Here is a 23816-nt window from a genome sequence, read left to right on the forward strand (position 1 = left end):
TAACTTTTCCAAATGTGTCAGAATAAGTTCTGTCAAACCCTCTCCGGTTGAATCACTAGCTTCAAAAAACCAATAAAGAATTCTTCAATTTCATATTTATTTTGAATGTTTACGCTTGAATGGAGTTAAAAGCGACAACTCTTATTGTTAATGAGAGCTGTTCAATATGACTTATGTCTGGGGTACAATCGGCGATTATCGAAAAATATTTAGCGATTTTTGTTATTTCGACAATTTTGCTTAAAATTACATTTCGCATCAAATTTATAAATTCTTGTATATTATTGCTTAGATAAGTCACAGACCATTTATCAGACTCGCGTTGAACTTTCCTGATACGTTCTTCTATAACTGGATCAAACTCAGAAAGCAATTCTACCAACTTTAGGAAGTTTCCGTTATTAGGCTGAAACAAATGTTCAGTTGTTCCACAAAAAGCTAAGCATTGTGAGACCAATAGTCTAATTATTGACATAATTCTTTTTAGAACTCCTCTCCAATGCTGAATTTCCATAATTCGTTGATATTCAGCGTCAATAGTTTTTTTCTGCTTTAATCGAATATCCAATTCTTTCCATGCTCTAAAAGCATTTCTGTGATTTACAGACTTTTCGTGCATTGTGTGGGCTCTTATAAGATTTCCCCAGTCAGAATAGCCTTTTTTGGGCCAGTCACTAATAGCAGACGAATTATCAAATAACATACAACAAAAGCAAAAAACGGCATCATTTGAAACAGAGTAAATCAAACAACTTCTCTCAACGACTTCACCATTGCTCAACACTTTCAAATAATGCAAGGGCGAAAATCTACGCCTTCCTTTATTAATAGGAAATTCGAATTCTTTAATTTGATGTGGACCCCTCTCAACCAGTATTTGACGAGTTTCAGATGACATGCAGAAAGCATTCCATAATTACACTGCTACTGCTACCCGGCTCTTGATGAACTTCTGATGGTGTTATTTTTTGGCTCTCTTCAACAACTTCTTCTGGAAGTGATTGGGGCGGCACTGAATTTTTATTTGCCAAATCCAAAGCAGTCGCTGTTGATGCGGATGTGGACAACTCATCTAAACAGGACTTTTGTACTAAGAATTCCTTCATAACATAGCATAGCTTTCTTCCTTGTTCTTCTTTCTTTAAGCGTTTCTTTTTATATTGACTTCCAGACATTTTCCTTTTCTGTTCCATACTGTAATAAAAATATTAAATAAAAATTCACAGTCCTTCGCAAAGATGCAACCGGGGGAAGGGGAGGTGGGTCATTGAAAATGATTAAATATGATGATGCTTATCATGCTATTAAAATAGGGTAGATAAAATAACGATAGAAATGAGCTGAAAAGCTAGTAAGATTTGTAGGTAACAGAACATAATAAATAGATAACAAATATCTGTCAAATTGACAGCTAGCAGCCGTTTTGACATACGCCTTTCTTTAACTTGTTATTGTATTGTCTCCACTTCAACGTACAGTATATGAATTTTGTAAAAATAGAGCAATAAATAACGAACACAAAAGTAGGCAAATGCAAATATTTCCTAAACAACTCTCTCTCTCTCTCTCTCTATCACACACACAACGCAAAAGTAGCCCAATATTACCTAAATAACTCTCTATCTATCACACACAGGCACATGTTCCGCACCTGAGATATACCCAGTCCATGCAAATGCTACTTTTTAATTCGAGTCCCTATTGTCATAACATAATCATTTTCAATGATAATAAGTAACTAAAATTGCTGTAAAAAACAATAATTCTCTTACCTGATCTACTTTTTAAACACAAAAACTGAATTAGTATAAATGCAAAAATATTATACTGATACAGATATATATCTGATTTAAACACAGCACAGCCACTTGCCACTTCTCGAGACAAACTAACATTAAAATCAAATATTGTCAATAATTGTAAGCTCAAAGCAGAACTATCAACACGTAACACATGCAATTGTCTTTTGTGATAATTGCTGCCTCAGCTTTTAGGAGCGGCCGCGCGGTATATTACAAACAAAAATAATAGCTTCGCGCTGTCAGATCAAAAGTCTTTCGGCGAGCGCTCGCCAACGATGCCTGCACCAGAAACTGAAATCAAAGGGTACCGAAAGCGCTTAGGCAGAGGCGTGTGATAAATCATAAATCGTATACATCAATATCGGAATGACATAGACCAATATAGAAAAGTGTTGCGTAAAGATTTTTAATTATTGAATGGTTCAAATTGTATTTTTATTTCGCTGCTTATGCCACCCCCTTACGGTGCCACCTCTCTGCATCATAGCATGGCACGGCCCTGCTCCTATACTTATCTTTAGTGACACTCCGATTTCTAGGCAAAATGATATATCTCTTTTGGGGATTACCCTGACTTCTAATCTCTCTTGGCACAAGCACATTACAAATATTGCTTCCTCTGCATCTAAAAAACTTGGTTTTCTCTTTCACTCTCAGCGTTACTTTTCTTCCAAACAGCTGCTCACTCTGTATAAATCGCAAATCCGCCCAGCCATGGAATATTGTTCCCACATCTGGGGTGGTGCCCCCAAAACCTCTCTCAGGCTTCTCGATTCCATTCAGAAGAGGGCAGTTTGGTTAATTAATGATTCATCTCTAACAGAGTCTCTCCACTCGCCGTCTCATAGATGTACTGCATGCCTCTTCTACAGATACTTCCATGGGCACTGTTCTGAATTGGCTTCTATAATTCCAACTCCCTCTTTCAAAACAGTCCGAACACGTGCCGCCACCAGCCAACATCCATTTACTGTCCAACTTCAAACTCACAGAACCAACTTTTCATCTTCCTCGTTTATTCAATCAACTGGTGTTTTCTGGAACGACGTTCCTTCATACGTATTTCCTGAAAATTACAGTCTACAGAAGTTCAAGTCCAATGTCAACAAATGAGCTGAAAAGCTAGTAAGATTTGTAGGTAACAGAACATAATAAATAGATAACAAATATCTGTCAAATTGACAGCTAGCAGCCGTTTTGACATACGCCTTTCTTTAACTTGTTATTGTATTGTCTCCACTTCAACGTACAGTATATGAATTTTGTAAAAATAGAGCAATAAATAACGAACACAAAAGTAGGCAAATGCAAATATTTCCTAAACAACTCTCTCTCTCTCTCTCTCTATCACACACACAACGCAAAAGTAGCCCAATATTACCTAAATAACTCTCTATCTATCACACACAGGCACATGTTCCGCACCTGAGATATACCCAGTCCATGCAAATGCTACTTTTTAATTCGAGTCCCTATTGTCATAACATAATCATTTTCAATGATAATAAGTAACTAAAATTGCTGTAAAAAACAATAATTCTCTTACCTGATCTACTTTTTAAACACAAAAACTGAATTAGTATAAATGCAAAAATATTATACTGATACAGATATATATCTGATTTAAACACAGCACAGCCACTTGCCACTTCTCGAGACAAACTAACATTAAAATCAAATATTGTCAATAATTGTAAGCTCAAAGCAGAACTATCAACACGTAACACATGCAATTGTCTTTTGTGATAATTGCTGCCTCAGCTTTTAGGAGCGGCCGCGCGGTATATTACAAACAAAAATAATAGCTTCGCGCTGTCAGATCAAAAGTCTTTCGGCGAGCGCTCGCCAACGATGCCTGCACCAGAAACTGAAATCAAAGGGTACCGAAAGCGCTTAGGCAGAGGCGTGTGATAAATCATAAATCGTATACATCAATATCGGAATGACATAGACCAATATAGAAAAGTGTTGCGTAAAGATTTTTAATTATTGAATGGTTCAAATTGTATTTTTATTTCGCTGCTTATGCCACCCCCTTACGGTGCCACCTCTCTGCATCATAGCATGGCACGGCCCTGCTCCTATACTTATCTTTAGTGACACTCCGATTTCTAGGCAAAATGATATATCTCTTTTGGGGATTACCCTGACTTCTAATCTCTCTTGGCACAAGCACATTACAAATATTGCTTCCTCTGCATCTAAAAAACTTGGTTTTCTCTTTCACTCTCAGCGTTACTTTTCTTCCAAACAGCTGCTCACTCTGTATAAATCGCAAATCCGCCCAGCCATGGAATATTGTTCCCACATCTGGGGTGGTGCCCCCAAAACCTCTCTCAGGCTTCTCGATTCCATTCAGAAGAGGGCAGTTTGGTTAATTAATGATTCATCTCTAACAGAGTCTCTCCACTCGCCGTCTCATAGATGTACTGCATGCCTCTTCTACAGATACTTCCATGGGCACTGTTCTGAATTGGCTTCTATAATTCCAACTCCCTCTTTCAAAACAGTCCGAACACGTGCCGCCACCAGCCAACATCCATTTACTGTCCAACTTCAAACTCACAGAACCAACTTTTCATCTTCCTCGTTTATTCAATCAACTGGTGTTTTCTGGAACGACGTTCCTTCATACGTATTTCCTGAAAATTACAGTCTACAGAAGTTCAAGTCCAATGTCAACAAATATCTTCTTTTGTCTTCTCAATCTCCAACCCAAGCACGGTACCAAGTACTATAGGTTCTAAAACCTCTCGTGTTTGGGGTTTACATAAAAAAAAAAAAAAAATATTATATATATATATATATATATATATATATATATAGGTGTAATAATACAGACTTTGAATATGGGATAAAGTTTAGTCTAAGGAGCCATCTGTCAAACCCACAGTAAAAATACATGTCAGTACCTGTAAAGAAGATATTGTGAAATAAATTTAATGAAAGTACTTAGTGTTACAATTATGATGATTTTGGTGATTTCTTCAAGTCAGCTGCCAAAATCAAGGGGAATGAAACAAATAAGTAAGGCCTCTGTTTCAAACACGAGATATACTCAGAACATGGTAAATTATAGTGAATTTTAAGAAATTAACAAAGGTGTGGAAAGCGTATAATAGCTGACCCCACAGAGGCAGATATAAAAATTAATAACCAGCGTAAAAATACTTAACAAAGCAATAAAATAAGGAAATAATTTATGAAGCAATAAGGAAATGAAATGAAAATGATTAAGTTTTGAGGAAAGAATGAATGAAATGAAGTTAAAATAAATCAGTGGGCCAAAGTGGTACTTACTAACGTACCATGCTGGAATGTGTACCATGAAGTGTAAGCCAACACACAACATAAGAGAATGAGGGAGAGGAGTTTACCACTCTTAGGGTAGCTTATATGTGGAGGTGAAGCGACCTCATGTGTTGGAAAGTGGAAATTATGATTGGATGAGAACGGATTAAACATATGTAACATGCATCCCAGGAAAGTAGTAGTAGTGGCATGTGATGCAAGAAAGCAAGTGTATGAGCTTATGCAGCATCAGCCAAAAAAAAAAAAAAAAAAAAAAAAAAAAAAATCACACTATTCCCTCCAAATGCCTGTCCAGTTCCTCTTTAAATTTATTTAACCTATCAACTTTCACGACAGATGGAAGTTTGTTCCAGCAATTAACCACCCGCTGGCTAAAGGCAAATTTCCACACTTCTATTCTACATCTGACTTTTCTTAATTTGAATTTATGCCCCCTTAGGTTTGTAATCTGAACAAGTGGAAGGATCCCATCAAAATTCAGCGTGCTCAACCCATTCAAAGCATAGAGAATTGATTGTAAAAGTAGCATGACATAGACATTTAACTTAGTGCAAGGTGAAAACAGTAAATATAATAGAAAATAGCATCTTGATTGCTTTTGAAAACCTAATTGTGCTCAAGAGAGAAGTCAAAATAGTGTATATAGATGCATGAGGAAGAGTGACAAAGGTAGTGCTCGGGCAGTTCGGAGTTGCAATTTTTAACTTGTTATATATATATATATTAAAGGAGCCTCAAATTTAAATATGGCCAGGGGCCTATTTCATCCTTAATCTGACCCCAAGCAGAAGAATCCTTTTTGCAAGATATTAACTAAGTTATCTTCGCCCCACTGGGAATCAACATTTAAGGAACTGGTAGTGGATATTTGAAAAGTCGAAGCTGTTTCTGCAAAGCAAGGTTTCTCAAATTGGAAGGTGCAATGCGATGTGCTATCATCAGCAAAACTACAGACAGGATTTTCAGTCAATGGAAGGCCATTAATAACTGAACCTTGGGGAACACCAGCGTTAGTGGAGAATTTAGAAGATAAAGACTATCTACCATCACACACAGTGAGCAGTCAGAGAGAAAACTGGATACCCAATTACAAAAACCAGTTGGCAAATCATATGGAAGCTTATTTAGAAGACTTTATGCCAAACATGAACAAATGCTTTTGAAATGTCAAGAGCAACTGCATGAGTTTCACCACTTTTCCACTGATGAGTAACACAAACCAGTAAATCGCTGGTGATCGACACTGACAGAATCCACGTGGCATTATTCATCAGACGTAAGGTTTCTAAATAGTTTACGAGTTGATGATTAATGAGTTTCCTCCATTAAATTAGAAAGAGTAGAAGTGTAATGGGATGATAATTGGATAGGAGGGATTTATCACCCATTTTAGAAATTGGCTGGATATAAGCAAATTTCCAAGCAATTTAGTATTTAATTTAATACTTTTTTTTTTTTTTTTTAATATTTATATATTTCTAAGGTTTTTTTCTTAAGGTTTCTTAGCTAGCATGAAACGATTTTTTATTTATTATTTTGGAAAATAATGGTACTGATGGAAAAGTTCTGAGTTTCTAAGTCAAAAACTCACAAGAGGTTGCTGCAGGGATTCTCAAACTTTGAGATACTGCAGACTCCCTAAAACGATAAATAAATTTGAGCAACATCCGTCCCAAGAATAATACTAATGATTTCATTTAGGTTGGAGCCTGTCAGAAATAAATACACTCAGGGCTGGATTTAAACTTGTTTGTGGCCCTAAGCTATAACCTTTTTTTAATATTGCGCCATCTTAAAAAATCCTTAAAAGGATTTTTTAAGATGGCGCGAGGCCATCTTAATTTTTCTGAACCAGAAAATTTAGCGGAGCAGTTAGAAATATTCAGTGGACCGAAGGATAAGATATGGGAATGCCGACTAGCGTGAAAACTGTGTGGATATATTACATATTATCTTCTTTGCCTATCATATGTAGAGGCAAGCACCTGACACTGGCCTTCATAAAATTAAAATACGACGTTATTATATTAAAGGTATATATTAAAATACCGGGTTAACAAATTGTTATAATTGTCACAAATTGGGCCTAATTAAACATCACAATATACCGTATTTCACAATCATTAGTTACTACAGCTCAAAACATCATTGGCGTGTGAATACAAAAACGTGTTTACAAGTCCTATTTCGTAACACCGTATGCAGACTGTAGAAGGGAAAGTTTTTGGTTACTGGGTAAGCGCTAACAGGGCCGTAAGTAACAGCAATGAATTATTGGAAGATTGCTTTTATCTTCTCATTTTTGAAGGAACTGAGTTGTAATAACAGTTCTTATAGTGTTCTTATTTTTTTTTGGAAAAGAGAGAAGAGAAAATAAGTTTGCAAGAATGAATATCTCGCAACATTTTTTTAGAGTACAGTTTCTATATGTGGAACTTATTCCTAATTCCTAAAATGTTGTCTAAAACTAACTAGAGTATCCCAGTTGTTTCAGCGAACTTTTATCTGATGTATAGTTCCATTCCACTTCAATGTAGCACAGATAAGATGCTCGAGTAAGGTCCGTGACGCACTACGGTTTAAAGGTTTATCCACACATCTAGGTAAACACTACTTGTGTTTAGAAGCACAATAACATATTCTTGAACTTAGAACACAATCATAATTATTAGATTTTATTGTTGGGTTGTTTTAGATTAGCGCCAAGCAACAGTGCATTGCATCCGTAAACTGATGTGTTTTAACTATAAGTTTTTTTTTTTTTAAGAAGCCCCAAACCTTTTCGAACAGGTAGTAAATGACAAATCCACACCAATTGATTGATTTTGTGGATATGTTTAATTTCTCTTGAAGTAAACCACAAGGAAGAAGACTGATTAGCTTTTCACGTAGTTATGTAAATTTAACTATTTTTATAAACGAAAAAAAAAAAAAAAAAACTTGCCATGATAGAAAAATTGTATTTAGATGTTGCAGACTACCAATTAACTCAGAGTAGCAGTTAGGAGGCTTTATAAATTATTTAATTGCATTTGGATGCCATATAGTATAACAGTATACACGATAAAGATGTTTATTAGTACTAGTAGTGGCAAATGATGCAAGAAAGCAAGTTTGTAGAGCATCATTCTTTAAATTTATTATCTCATTGTAGCAAAGCAAAATATTACAAAAAGTAATTAATGATATAATAAGAAATTACATTTTTAATGGAATTTCAATTTCCTATTTGTTGAAACTAGCCCAAAATGATGATAACTGTTAATAAAAAAGAAAAAAAAAAAGAAAAGCAAAATTACTGTCTCATCTGGAAGAGTTCAAATGAAATTTAAATATAATTATTTCTAAGGGTCAAATATGTATAACTTGAGGTTTTTGGGATCATGTGCTAAAAGTTCCAGACCTTTTCCTGGTAAGAGCACAGAGAGAGAGAGAGAAGAATAAATTATAACAGTGGCACCCTGCATAAGTTAGCTAAACAGTATTGTTCAAGTAATTTTTTTTTTTTTTTTTTGCGGTTATGGGAGAGATAAATACAAAAAGCCCATCATAATATTTCTGAATGCTGTTATTGCAGAAAGTACTGTGGAACATTTTCTGCAGTCAGGTGCATATTTAACATGCTGCAGTCAAGCAGTTATTAAATAACGCTGATTCAAGATCAGATGAAAACATTTCCAATCATGATATAAAACAGCATTTCATTACGGCAAAGCAAAATATTACAGAAATTAATTACTGATATATCTGATGATTCATGCAAAACTGTTAATTATATGTTAACAGTGAGACTAACCTATCTATGAAGTGGACACAATTCCTTAACCCCCCCCCCTCCCATACAGATTCATAATGATGTGGTGGTAACATAGGAGATAACTGTAATATAACTTGAACTCTTGGTTTCAAAATACAGTATAGGTATCTTGGCAAGTTCATATTGCAACACAGCTTGCTAAGTCAGCATTAAGGTAGAAGTTTAATTTTACCCTGCATATGAATTCATAATGATGTGGTGGTAACATAGGATATAACTGTAATATAGCTTGAATTCTTGGTTTCAAAATACAGTATAGGTATCTTGGCAAGTTCATATTGCAACACAGCTTGCTAAGTCAGCATTAAAGTAGAAGTTTAATTTTACCCTGCATATGAATAGTAACTTCTTTGTATCCACTAAATGGATACAAAGAAGTGCTATTTTGATAAATTATTTGGGGATAGAAAAATTACACATCAGCAGACTTGATAATCATTTTTAATTTTGGAAAAAAAAGTATTTTTTTTCCTTTCTTATTTACCAGCTATTTGTAAACTATTAGAAATTAATAAATTAATTTACTAAAGTTCTGATGCTAAAAAAAAATGGAAAGTTCTTAATTGCTAAATAATGTTTTAAAATTTTTAGATAATAATATTAAAACTAACAAGCCAAGCTGCAAAAGGATTTTCAGTCATACAGGATGTTGCAGTCATAGAGAACATTAATTATAGTCACTTCCTGTATGATGGATCAGAAATAGATGTAGTGGTAGCCCAAACAATATTTTAAAATAAAGGTATATTAGCCAACAAATAAGCACAACTGTTTCCATTTCTAGGTAAATAGCTGAAGGGCAAAAAATAATTGCATAAAAATTTATAATCCAAATATGAAGTTAAATTACTATATTCTTAGTACTTGGGAATGGACTGAAGGAACTCATTAAAATCTTATTATTTTAACTGTAATTACTAAATTTAAAGTAAAATCAAGAAATTAAATGCATTCATTGTTAACTAATGAAATGATACTATTAATTGACATGAAAATTTTTTTTTCCCACTTTGATTAAAAACTTAAGGTTCTTACTGTACTATATGTAACATACATAATTTTTAAGCAATTAAACATTTTAGAATCCTATCTAAAATCTTTCCAAAAAAGAATAATGACCTTGATAATAATTCGTAATTACAGACATTAAATTCGAAATGTTAACTTTTAGATAACTTGGTAGTACCCATTTTATCAGAACTTCAACATTTTGAAAGATGTAATCTCCACATGCACTGAGAATTAAGAACATATTCTATATTGCAGTTGTCTTAAGTAGTTAAGATCACACAATTTAGAGTCAAAAAAAAAAAAAAAAAACAGATAGCAAAAGGAGACTACTATGAATGGTTCTGTGTAAGGGAAGGGGGAGAAACTGGTAAATTGAAATGAAACTTTTTTTTTTTTTTCTTGTTTAGTAGTAGTCAAGTCTTCAACCTTTGGCCTTCAGCAGAGGCAGTATCAAAATAAAATTGGAGGATCAGCTAATTCTATAAATCGGCAACATTTTAAAGATACTACTGCTTGTTTAAATGTTGACATAAGCACCATGTATATCCAGCCCACAGACCAATCAAAATTCTGTTGTGGACCACAATTTGGAAATCACCAATCTATAGTGAATATCCACAGAAGAATTTCCAATTATAAATTTAAGATTATTAAAAAGCAATTACTTTTCAATTTATGGATAAATTAATACACTAAACTGTTACTTTAATGGACTTTTGAAATAATGGACAACATCCACTTCTGGGCTTTTTGTCCATACGAGATGAAAAGCCTGGTTAAGGATCATTTTTTAAAATAAGGGTATTTACCATTAGTAAAAATATGTTTTAAGCAGAGTGCCAGGACCCAGGATTTTCCTAACCACCAGCCTTCTGAATGGGTTAGCTGAAAATTTCAAGCTCTTCTATCATACAATAAGCATGTAAAGTAATAATTCTTTAACAGTAAGCCACGCTCAAGAATCATACGAATACATTTTGGCAGTGAATAAGGACAATATTATATTTACTAATTTCCTTTATTTAATGCTTTCATTTCATAGTGCAGCACTATGAAATGCTTTTTTTCTACATATTCTAGCAACTTCAACAACTATATGTATTTCTTCTGGGTTTAACAGATGGGTTCAATAGGCCATATCCCCATACTATCCATTCAATCAAGATTTTACTGTATTAACTCAAAAAGCTTATTTGGGAAATCTTTATCTGCATTAGCTAGCCATTTGGACTGGTTTTTGTTTTTAGTTACGATATTTTAACTTTAAAACTTCAGGATGCTTAAATTATAACAGAGCACAGCATTTTTATTTGTCTTACCAAAAATAAAAATAAGATGACTATACATTGATAAGAGACTAATTCCCTTCATGGCAGCTGATGCCAGAGGATTACATTTTCCTTAATATCATTCACAAATGAAGAATATTTTTCATGAGTTAGTCTATTAAGCATATGCTTTAATTTACACAATAGCCCATTATATTACAAATAACATAACTAATGTTTATTCTGTGAAGAATTTATAACAGAATAAGAAACAGGATTTACTTAGATGATCAAAAAATTAGTGATAACCCAAACATAAACCACGATGTTGTGAACATCGTGTAAACATATTCCATCATGTTTACATGATGAAGTGCATATTTTTCTGTTTTAAATTCTTGCAAAGAATTTACAAAAGAAACTCTAGGACTCCATGTAGGCATCTTTTTCATGTATCATTTGACACCAATGCTTTTTTATTTTTCTGCCATATCTTTGAATTTGGCTGGGGGACCATAACTTACCATGCATTCTTCCCTATCAATGATATACATTATATAAAAGGTCCAAAATTGAGAATACCTATAACTGTGATCAGCTGTTTTATTAAATGAAAAAAAAAAAAAAAAAAAAAAAAAAAAAGAGGTTTACACTCTTCTGACAATCTTGATTCTAAAAATCACATTAACATGATATTTTCTTTATTCATTCCTAGTGTTCTTATGTTGTAGTTTTATCATTCCTTGTTATATCCTATTTCAGAGAAACACTTTCAACAAGTGTTTTCTTTGATTTTTCCCACTGAAAAATTCCAGTAATCTTGGTTAGTTATCAAGAAAACAGGAAAAATGCAAGTTAAGCCTGTACTTAATAATTATATGCATGTGCTGAAAAACAAGAAGTTAAAACTGGTGGCATCTCTCACATACAATTATTGAAGTTTGCCAGCTTTACATTTTATGGTGATGCCTCCAGTTTTTATATTCTCTGGCTTCCAGTCATGGAAGAGTCTGGATGGTGTACAATTACTGAAGTGCATGGGTTTTTCGATTGACATTTCATTCACCATCAGGCAAAATAATAAGGGAAACAATACAAAAAACTTCAAAATAAAGCAAATGATAAGTACTGCCTGAAGTACTGCATAGGGGGGTTTTATTAAAAAAAAAAAAAAAAAAAATATATATATATATATATAAAGGTTTAGGGCTAAAGCCTCAGACTACGGCAAATTTAATAAACGAACATGTTAGCGCAAAAGCATCATTTTTGTTGCATCTCGTATTGTGAATGCCTTCACAACGAGTTGCCTGTTTTTGCACTACCTCAAATAAGTAATGCTGCCCCAGTAGAGAAGACTAATGTTACTAATTCTTGGCAGATACCACCACCCACATGGCACCATTTCAAAGCTTGTTGGCCTTCCATACTCTGGTGATATGAATGACAACCAAAATAACTCCATAACATGAGAGATGCCAGACAGCATGTGACAGTAAAAGTACTATAAAGGGCTGAAATCCTCAGACTACAGGAAATTTACTAGACAAACAAGTTAGTGCAAAGCATCATTTTAGTTCATAGGAAATCACCCAAGTAGGTGAAATGGCATTGTTTTTGTTAAAACAATGCCATTTCACCTAATTCGGTGATTTACTATAAATTAAAACGATGCTTTGCAAAATTGTTCGTCTTAAAAAAAAATATATATATATATGTTTTGGATTAAAAAAAAAAATGGATTTTTTATGTTTGTGTTCATAATAGATTGTTTGAAAATGAAGGTAGCATCAAAAAGCAAACAATTTTCAATTATTTCTTGCTATCTTACTCCATTTAACTGAGCATATATGCAACGTAACCAGTTATGGGTTAACTGTGTGTTTCAATTGTAATATTTCTCAAGTTTTAGTAATTGCTGTTATTAAAAATGAAAAATTTGTCTTATCTTATCTTCCTTCACGGATTAGGCGATCCACCTGTTCCGACCTCAAAGAGGTCTGCCCATCTTTTCTTCGGTCTTCCTCTGTCTCTTTTTCCTTTTGCTCGATTTGTGTAAGCTAATTTAGCGAATCTATCGTCCATTCTTTCTACAAGTTCTTTCCATCTTTGTCTATATTCTATAATTTTTTCATTAATTGAGTAAATCTTTAATTCCTTTCTAATATTTACGTTTGGTATTTTATCTAATTTTGTATATCCTTTAACATATCTTAAAAATTTCATTTCTGCAGCTTGTATTCTATTAATGTCTCTTTGTTTTGGTATCCATGTTTCAGAACCATAAAGAAGTGTTGGTATTGCCATTACTTTGTAAAATTTCAATTGTGTTTCTTAGCCAGAGTTTTTTTTATTGTTCCACATATATTTTGAAATTTTGCCAATTTCTGGTTCATATCTTCTTCAACATCATATGTTATATCACATCCTAGATATTTAAAATGTTTTACTTGTTCTAATATTTTATTGTCTATAACTATTTTTGTTCTCACTGTATTTTTCCCCTTAAAAGCCTTTGTAAATTACCTTCACTATCTTGAATAATTACTTGATCATCTACAAATAACAATGTATTAATCCTATTCTTTGTATTTAAATATATACCTGTATTAATTTTTTCTTTCCATTTACATATCATATCCTTGATATATATGTTAAACAACATTGGTGACAAGCTACATCCCTGTCTAACTCCTTGATTTATTATACTTTCTTCCGTTAATTTATTACCTGTATCTATTACTATTTTTTGTTCCTTGATATAAACTCTACTATTTTTGTAAGATGCTTTGGGTATCCTTTATTACTCAATATGTCCCATAGTTTTTGTCTGTTTACTTGATCAAATGCTTTTTTATAATCTATAAATGCTAAATGTGTTTCTAAATTAAACTCTTTTCGTTTTTCTATTATTTGTTTTAATATAAATATATTATCTGTATATGATCTTCCTTTTCTGAATTCTGCCTGTTCTTCTATTAATATTTCATCAGAGATAATTTTAATTCTATTATTTTGCTATACATTTTATATACTGTATTTAGTATGCTAATCCCTCTATAATTCTTTGTATCATTTCTATTTCCTTTTTTAAATATTGAAATAATGTTTGCTATCTTCCATTCTTCTGGTATTTTATATTGTTCCCAACATTTATTAAATAAATTTAGTATCCTGTCTTTTAAAAAACTTCCTCCATACTTGATCAGTTCTGCATTTATACCATCCATTCCTACTGCTTTTCTATTTTTTATAGCTTTCAATGCTTTTTTCAATTCTTCCTTCATTATCAGATCTATGTCACTTAACTGTATCTTTTCTATTTGATATGTTGGGTCTTTCCACAATTCTTCATAATGTTTTTTCCATTGTTCTTCCTTTATTATATTTATTCTTGAAGTGTCTTTCTCTGTGCTATTCAAGTGTTTCATCATTTTATATGCCAAATTTTGTCTTCCATGAACATTGTGCTTATAAATCTATCCCATGATAGATTTATAAACACAATGCTTATAAATCCTCTGCTTTAGCCTTCCTTATATCTTTTAGTTTTATTGCATTGTTTATATATTTCTTCATTTTCACTTGTCCTGTTTTGTATATATTTAAGATATTTATCTTGTACTGCTTTAGCTATTTCTTCATTCCATATCTTTACTCCCTTCTTATAGTTTTTCCTGAAAACTATAAGAAGGGATTGTCCTAGTGTCTCTTTTGTTATCTTTTGAATTATATTTCATATATTATTCCATTCTTCTATTTGTTCTCTCTCCAATGTTTTACTTATTTCATTTTTCCAAACAGAACATTAAAACTCAGCATTTGGTGGTGATTATTATTATTATTAGCAGCCATAAGGTGCAAGGAAGCCTGAGGCTTATGCTGCACCAGCCAAAAAAAAAAAAAAAAAAAAAAAATGTTTGTGCAGGCAGTGTTTGTCGAACTGGAAGGCAGAGTGTAGCACACTAACAGCAACAAAAATAGACATAAATTTCCATTCAGTGGAAGGTTATTAATATATCGGAAGGAAAGAGCAAGCAAAAGAACACAACCTTGGGTAGAATGCTGACATCAGTTAACAAGTTAGAAGAAAGCCATCTACCATCATACGACATGAATGGCCAGAAGAGAAAGGCTACCCAATTGAGGGAGGGGAAGCAAGCAACAAGATGAAAGCTTGTTTAGAAGACTGTGCTAAAGATGATAGAGCTTTAGATATGTTGAGATCAACTGCTTAGTTTCTCCAAAAACTCAAGGGAAAAAAAAAAAGAAAAAAAGTGGAATATGAAAATGTCATGTCTTAAAAACAGGTGGAGAAATGCCAACAGGACCTGTAGATGTTTTGGTACTGAGATTAGAATTCACCTTTGGTATTGAGATCACTTTTTCTGTGAAATTCATCTTGTTTCCCATCTTTTCTGTGAAAGATGTCCCTAGTAGCTTGCTAACTGGGGACATCTAATGAGATGGATGGTTTCAACATAGTGGAAGCATTGATCGGTGATGGATTTCTTCATTATTTTGGAAAGAGCTGCAGTGAGCATAATATGACAAAAATTAGAAGGCAAGTATTTTCAAGAATTAGATATCAGAAAATTTCCATGCAGAAGAAAAAATAACTGTGGAATATGAAAGTGTCATGTTTTAAGAACAAGTGGAGAAATGCCAACAGGACCTGTAGATGTTTTGGCATTGAAATTAGAATTCTAAACAGTCTCAGAAAACAATACAAGGCATTGAGTGGGATGTGTTTTATATGGAAACTTATTTATTATTATTATTAGCCATATGGTGCAAGGAAGCCTGAGGCTTACGCTGCACCAGCCAAAAAAAAAAAAAAATTTCTGAATTACCCCGAGAGAGAGAGAGAGAGAGAGAGAGAGAGAGAGAGAGAGAGAGAGAGAGAGAGAGAGAGAGAGAGAGAGACAAAAGTAGAAGGGAATCACCAAGAAAAAGAAGAATGATGATATCCAGCTCAGGACCCTGGGTGCGCCAAGCCCATACTCACCAGATATCAAGGTCATCTAGTTATAAGTAAGATATTACTTACTACTAAAGATGTAACCTTATCATTAGGAGCCTCCTAAAGTCACCGTATCTATAGATGAAAATGCAGTGGAACCATCAGGATGCTGGAAGTACATGAAATGAAGTTACAGCCAATGGAAGACTATGCTTTGGCAATACCAGAAGGCTACTTGTGGACTCTGCACACTGATGAGGCATTACCAAATGAAATATTAAATATTTATGAAAGTTCATAAATTTTATTATTTTCATATAGATTTAACATGATTAACTTTTAAAATCTGATAACACTTGAGCTGCACAACAGACATTTGATGGTAGCCTATACTCTACAGTTTGATGTGCCTGCCCTAAACAATTTTTTTTGTTAACAACCTGAAGTTTGTCACATTGTGGGAAATTAAGTTAACTTTAGATTACTACTACCAACATGCATGATTTTGTATCTGAACTCTGCCTTTTTTTCAGCCTCTGATTTATCTAAATCTTATTGAAATAGCATACAGGGTAATATCACATAGGAATATCATCTGATTCTTGTTAACTACCACGTTCCTCTATCAAATTATGATACCACATTTATCAAATTAATAAACATCAGAAGCGGTAAGAGACCTAGCAGTGTTTTTTTTATATATATTTTTATTGTTTCTTATATTTATGACATTCCAAACAGCTTTTTAACTTACAAAAAGTTTTCTTAAGCAGTCACATATAACATTGAATTAGCAATATAAGTTGCATATATATTTTTTTGTTATTGCACAGCTTTAGTTTCTTATACACTGTAGTGTATAAGAAACTAATTTACCTCTAATGTCATATTTAACCAATAAATACAAATGGTGTGCATGTGGCAAAAACTTGACTACATGATCTTATTTTAAATATTTCAATACATTATTATAGTAAATGATGCACACACTTTTTTTTTCTTCTCATCAAGTGGTCATTTTTTTCTGCTGATGAAATGGCAAGCATCAGATATCAATATAAGTGCCTGTGTTCTCCACACATTTTTTAAATTGTTTATCAACATTTTCAGCAAAAGCCTGAGAAACTCCTTTGGAAAATCATGAGACTTATACAATCATCCTGCAGCCTAAATAAATTATATATTTCTCCCCCCATTGATTCCTTTGTATCTTTCAACAACTTCACAGTAGCTTATCACAGTGATTTTTAACTGGGGTGTTGAGTTTAGAAACAACACCATACAGATCAACGGTAGTCACTTTTCAGAGGTAATGCAAAAATATTAGCTCAAAGCATGCCTCATGTAAGAAAAGTTTGAGAACCAGTTATTTACAAATTGGATAGGTTTGTCTTTGTCCTGATGTTTCTAAAGAAGACAAACCTATCCAATCAGCCACCATTCTCTGAAACCTGCGTAAGCCTATCAGATATGCAAGGATGTCACTTCTTGTGTGCCTGTGGTGAATATGAAAGTCTGAGATGTTCTGCTGTTGCTAGTTAGATGTGCTTTTGCATGGTTGTCATTGAGAAGCTGCAATGGGACAACCATGCAAAGCACATCTAACTAGCAACAGCAGAACATCTGACTTTCACATTCACCACAGGCACACAAGAAGTGACATCCTTGCATGTCTGATAAGCCTACACAGGTTTCAGAGCATGTGTGAGATGGGAGCTAATCCTAGATAATCAGCTCCCATCTTCATTCTGAAGATCTAGTCAATTTCGGTTTATTCTCAACACAGCCAAGGCTAGAAGACTTTACATATTCATTGTAACTGCATACATATTGAATTAATTATTAAAAGAAGCCAGATTTCATATCACCACAATGGGCCATGTACTTTTTGGCAGCATACATGTATGAACCCACAGCCTTACTTGTGGATGTTCATGCTAACCACTGGACCACAGCCAGCCCTAGAACCAAAGCAGTTTACCACAGACCAGTCACAGCCAAGCTTTCCCACTGATAACACCCACAGATTGCCAGGCATTCTTTATCTAGAAAGGAAATGGTTAAGCCTAGCAAATATTAGGCAAATTCAGAAAAGTTTAGTTCCAGTATAATTTTGTAACTGAGGGGTAGCTAAAAGAATAGCTCATTACATGTGATGTAAATTTTCCAAAATTAAAAACTAAATTAAATGTAAGGGGAGTAGTTTAAGTTTGATCTGAACTTTTATTTTTCACCAAAAACATATGTATATACATACATACCAGAATCACTAAACTTACTTTTTTTTTTTCAAGATATTGTTCTTCTAATACGCTCACATTTTTTTTACTATCACCACAGAAAGATACTGATCCTGACAGTACCCAGAAAGAAGTATGGTATGCTGACTGCATGGCCAGTTCAGAACACCACACTTAAGTTTTTGCTCTCCCAGTTGTTCCTTCATTGGCACAAGTGATAATCACTGGGACTGGATCCAGGTTGCAAGGAGGGTGATTTGTTATGTCCCAACTGAAGGTTGCTGATATTACCATCTCCAAATTTGCTATATGTGGATGGGTGTTATCATGTAGCAGAATGATTTGCTTTGACAGTTTCCCATGCCTTTTCTTGCAAATAGAGACAATTTTATTGCATATCGAGACTCAAATTGATATAATATTGAGGATTAACTATTAGACAATGTGGCAGAGATCATTTTGATTTTTTTTGGTGGCGAGTAAACTTTTGTGGCACCATTTGACACTGGACCTCTGATCCTAGTCAAGCAATGTATGCATGTCTTTTCACCAATCATTATTTGTGCCAGAATGCATTTCCCTCTAGTTTAAGCCAGTTCAGAGGTTTCGGTGGAAACAACAACATGTTGTGCCTTCTGGTTGAATGTCAGCATATTTGGAATTGTGGTTTAATGCCTAAACTTTATAGCACTTTCTACCAGACAACAAGCAACTTTTCAATTTATGTATTTCTGCATAGATTGTTGCATTAGCCGAACCTCCATGGTCCTAATAAAGTGGACAATGTGCGTGTATGTGAATGAATAGGAATTACTATGTTTTAATTTTTTGGCAATAGATTGATTTTTATTAGTATTATATCTCAAACAGCCAAGGTTTCTAATATAAACATCTAATTCTGCTTAGTGTAATGTATTTAATAAGATGAAGTGGGAGAAAAGAAAGAAATATACTAGATAAAAACCCATTCTCTCTCTCTCTCTCTCTCTCTCTGAAGATGCATCTTTCAGTGGGAGACTGTCATTTCCTTCCTTTCATTAGGGCCACTTCATCCAGTAGCACAAAGTCAGGAGCCATAATGGGGAACTTTTGAATCTTTGTCTTCATGCTAACCATGAAATAAAGCTTAAAAGAGAATCATTTAATTGACAAAAGGGGAGGGTGTTGGGAATGACCCTAAATAGATGTCAGTATCCTGTTTTAGGGTCGAAATTAATTGGTTTCAAATCCAGAAGATCCACATTATTTTCAAGTATAAAATTGGATAACACTGTCTATTCAGAGCCATTCCCAACACCCTGTTTTGGGCAATTAAATTATTCTCTTATGAATGAAATATCCTTATAAGGAAATGATAGTTCTCAGGGGAACAAGTTTCAGTCTAGTATATTTCATTTCTTTTCTACTACTTTATCTTATTTAATGCATTAAACCAAGTGAAATTGGGGATAAACTTTGTATAAATATTAAATTGCTAAAGCTTTATTATAATTCTTACGAGTAATTTTTAAAAAATATTATTTAAGCAGATTCTAAAGGCATTTTTATTAGTACCTGGTTTTAAAAATGATATCAGTTATGTGTTCCCTTGCTTGTCAGTATATTCTTGAATTCTTCTTATGACATTCTGAATCATGTGAACTCTCATGGCATCATCAATTGCTTGACTCTCCATGGTTCTCTCCTTTAATTCAGAAATTGTTCAAGGTTGTTGGTACAAGCTTTTCTCTTATGATAGCCTTATATAAAAAAGTTGGCGCAGACGGATTGGGTGACCTGGCTGGCCAGTGTGGCCAAGTGTAACGAAAAATGACATGGTCGCCACACAGCCGGTGCAATAAATCCATGTTTATACGTGCTATTTGGGTAGTTGTCCCTTTCTCCTGGAATCACCTAAATCTTGATTCTGAAGCTGAGGCCAAAAAAGTTTCCAAAATGGACCCAAACACTCAGATTTTACTGTAGCATCATCCTCAAGAACATAGACCTTAAATGCCAAATGATACAATTCCACACCAAACTACAATTTAGGACTGTGAAATGGTCTCTTGTTAATCTGTTGCAGGTTTCTGCTGGATCAATATTGAAAGTTCTGTTTTTTTATAGCATCACAGAGGCGAAAGTTTGCTTTGTCTTTCATTAAAATGTTGCTAATTAAATTTTGATTCTGTTGTAACAATCTCTGAAAGTCTTGGCAAAATTGAAGACATGCTGCTCATTCAATTCTTGTATGAGTGCTATATTTTAGGGATGAATATGTAAGTCCAGATGTAAAATTCAGCTGAGAGATCATTTGGAGATAGATGCCTCGTGATTGAGAATGGCTCCATGCTGAGAGAGAGGGAGACTTTAAATGGGTCTCACACAGCTGCAATGTTTTCAATCTGTATTTTTATCTGTAATTTTTTGTATCTGTGTGTGTGTGTGCATGTATATAGATATATATTTATTTATTGATATAATTAAAACTATTATGCTTATTTTAATATAATACGTGCCTTAGCTAAACTAAACTACGAGTTGTGTCGGTGTACTAGCATGTCTAATGCAACTAAGGGTAATAGTGATGTTAGTTTTACCATTCTTCACCATTATCCTTAGTTGCATATAAGTAATTGGTGCATTAGGCATGGTAGTACATGAACATAATTTATAGTTTAGCAATAACATGTATTATCGGTTATTACTCAAATAATTTTAACGGCATAATGGTTTTAATCATATCAATATTTATTGATATGATTAAATTGATATAATCATATCAATATTTAATGGCATTAGCGATCGTCAATATACTTTTACCTTAATATCAGTAATCAATTTGCCTTTTGTTATATGTATATATATTTACATGTGTGTGTGTATATTTTCCTCCTGTTAGCTAAACTGCTATGCCATTGCCTGTCGCCACAACACATGTACACAAAATGAGTATATATGACAAAATGAGCAAACTCAGGATTTTCTAAAGGGCGGGCAGCGGCGTCAGGGTAATCGTTAAATATTTAATCGTCATGCAGCAGTAAAAAATCCATTGATCATAAGGGGGCTATACTTGTACCGCCCACGTGTATAAATCAATATTTATAATGAACAGCAGCTAGCCCTATCCACATGGCAACTATAGTTCATATTCACATGACACCAACTGGTTATATTACCAACCAAGGTAATATAAATAATTTATTACTCGATTATTGTATACACTTGCTGTTGCTAAACTGTATTTTGCATTCAACAAAAGAAAAACCAGTGTTCTCTAGGAGCCTAACGCGGCACGTTGGCAGTAACTTAATACAAAGCCGGCGGATAGTACACACAAAAGTTTAGCTGTACTATAAAAGTTTAAACCTTGAGTTGTTCCAGTCCATCAACCATGAAATAATATCTGTTACTGAAATAAAATAAAAAAATAAATAATATTAAAGGGAAGCCGAGATGGAGTTATATACCAGAAACCCGAACCCATGATATTATTCTTTGGGCTTTTGCTGATTCCGGCGTGTTTATCTATCAAAAGCCGCATGTGGATTTTAACATTTCTTGGTAGAAGTGAAATTATATGCTATATTGATACTACATTAAGTTACTTACAGTTTCGATGTTGGATGCTGATGGTGTTTGCTTCTTTCGATAAATTAGCAGAATTTTTTGAAGCGAAAATGCGGGAAACTTTATATACAAACCTAGCCATCTGTTTGTTCAAATCAGGATCTTCCGATCCAAAATGTGTAGCTGTTACCGCTTCGGTTGTACACACCATTAAGGTTGCTACACAGCACTTAGCTTTCATATCACTCAAAGAAGCTGTTCAAGAGTAACCAATGAGACATTGCTTTAGATAGATTTGAAGCCTCTCCCCTCTGTGAAACACCGTATATAATAGGTCTCTTTAAATATAGACTGCCGGAATGTGCATTAAGGGCCGTACTTTTTATTTTATTTTTATTTATTTTTTTCATTTTTGGTAGAGGGAACCTGGCTTGTAAGGTTTGTGTTACTTTATCGTGACCACTTGGCATAAAAGAAAGGGGTGAGCATATTTATTGTTATATATGTTCTTTTTTGTGTGTGTCCAATATATGTTTCTAGACTTTGACGTTCAGAAAACATGTGCATTACACCCCTTAAGCCAATTTTTAACTACAAAAAACACCGTAATATGGAGAATAACTTTTTTGCATCAAACTGGCACAACCCAAATAACATGTAGTGCTGTATCAAACTGTTTGGCATATTAAAATACATGTGAGAAGTGCATTTTCCGCCAAAAGGTTATGAACGTGAACATTTCAAGAGTTTGTGAACTTGTGATAAAACTGCCGATCACATGGTTGCGGGAAACGGTCTGTACCTTCAATATTATTCATCCCACCATGGTGTTGACCAAGGGGAACGCAATTCCGCACTTTTTTTTTTTTTTTTTTACTTTGGGAGCAACCCGTTCCTGTATATAGTGGAGTTCAGCATAGCTAAGGATCTTGAACATGTTTTTACTCGGTAAATTGGAATTCGAAACTATTATTTTTACGTTATGATTTGTTCTTACGTTCATAACATGTGTTTTATATGAAATTTCGCAAAATGAAAGGGATGATACACTCCTCTTTTATTAACTAGTACACTGGATGTAGGTGTTCAAGGAATAACGGTTTGGTTAACTTGACAACTGATGAAATTGGATGCTTAATTTGTTTAATTTCGTCTACATGACTGATTTTCAAATAGTAAAGCACACTTTTCGCCACGTGTTATTATTATTATCCATATGGTGCAAGGAAGACTGAGGCTTATGCTGCACCAGCCAAAAAAAAAAATTCCCGAGTTACTCTGAGAGAGAGAGAGTCAAAAGTAGAAGGGAATCACCAAGAAGAGAAGAATGATGTTATCCAGATCAGGACCCTGGGTGTGCCAAGCCCATCTACTTCTGACTCTTGTTCTCTCTCTCTCTCAGGGTAATTCAAAATTTTTTTTTTTTTGGCTGGTGCAGCATAAGCCTCAGGCTTTCTTGCACCATATGGCTAATAATACTCACCAGATGTGAGCCTCTGGGGAATTTTGCTAAAGAAATTAATATTTTATTATATTAATGAATTGATCTCTTTTTAAGTAAATTAGAACATAGTTTGAGAAAAAAAATCAATTACTAAAGGTGATTATATTTTCTAAAACAATGTTAGCTTATGCATTGTATTGTAAATACAGTGTATAAGCTTTGATGCATTGTAAATAATCGAATTATCTTCATTTTAATTTAATTAAATCAATGCCTATATCATCATATTTATGATATAGGCATTGATTTAACCTGTAGTATCAGTCTATATATGCATAGACTTGATATACTACAAGTTTTCAAATTGAAAACTTGTAGTATCAGTCCTCAAACAATGTTCGTACTGC

At 33.7% G+C, this 23816-nt stretch overlaps 2 protein-coding genes across 3 annotated transcripts in view; one reads left to right on the forward strand and one right to left on the reverse strand.

Moving 5' to 3' along the window:
- LOC150085479 (isocitrate dehydrogenase [NADP], mitochondrial-like) overlaps window positions 1-22214 on the reverse strand; it is a 153196-nt gene extending 130982 nt beyond the window's left edge. Inside the window, exon 1 of the mRNA XM_090374064.1 lies at window positions 22008-22214. Within this exon, the coding sequence (XP_090230190.1) occupies window positions 22008-22206 (199 nt within the window). The 5' untranslated portion in view covers window positions 22207-22214. The remainder of the gene's footprint in view (window positions 1-22007) is intronic.
- Window positions 7340-23816, forward strand: part of LOC150085480 (NAD(P) transhydrogenase, mitochondrial-like) — a 445310-nt gene continuing 428833 nt past the window's right edge. Inside the window, exon 1 of one of the 2 annotated variants that reach the window (XM_090374063.1) lies at window positions 7340-7717. The gene's annotated coding sequence lies outside the window, so the exon portion shown is untranslated. Of the gene's footprint in view, window positions 7718-22288; window positions 22447-23816 lie in introns of those variants that run through there. The other variant, XM_090374062.1, reaches the window with a different exon arrangement.

This window comes from Mastigoproctus giganteus, chromosome 5, assembly GCF_048544385.1.
Source record: "Mastigoproctus giganteus isolate SK-2022 chromosome 5, ASM4854438v1, whole genome shotgun sequence".
Lineage (NCBI taxonomy): Eukaryota > Metazoa > Arthropoda > Arachnida > Uropygi > Thelyphonidae > Mastigoproctus > Mastigoproctus giganteus.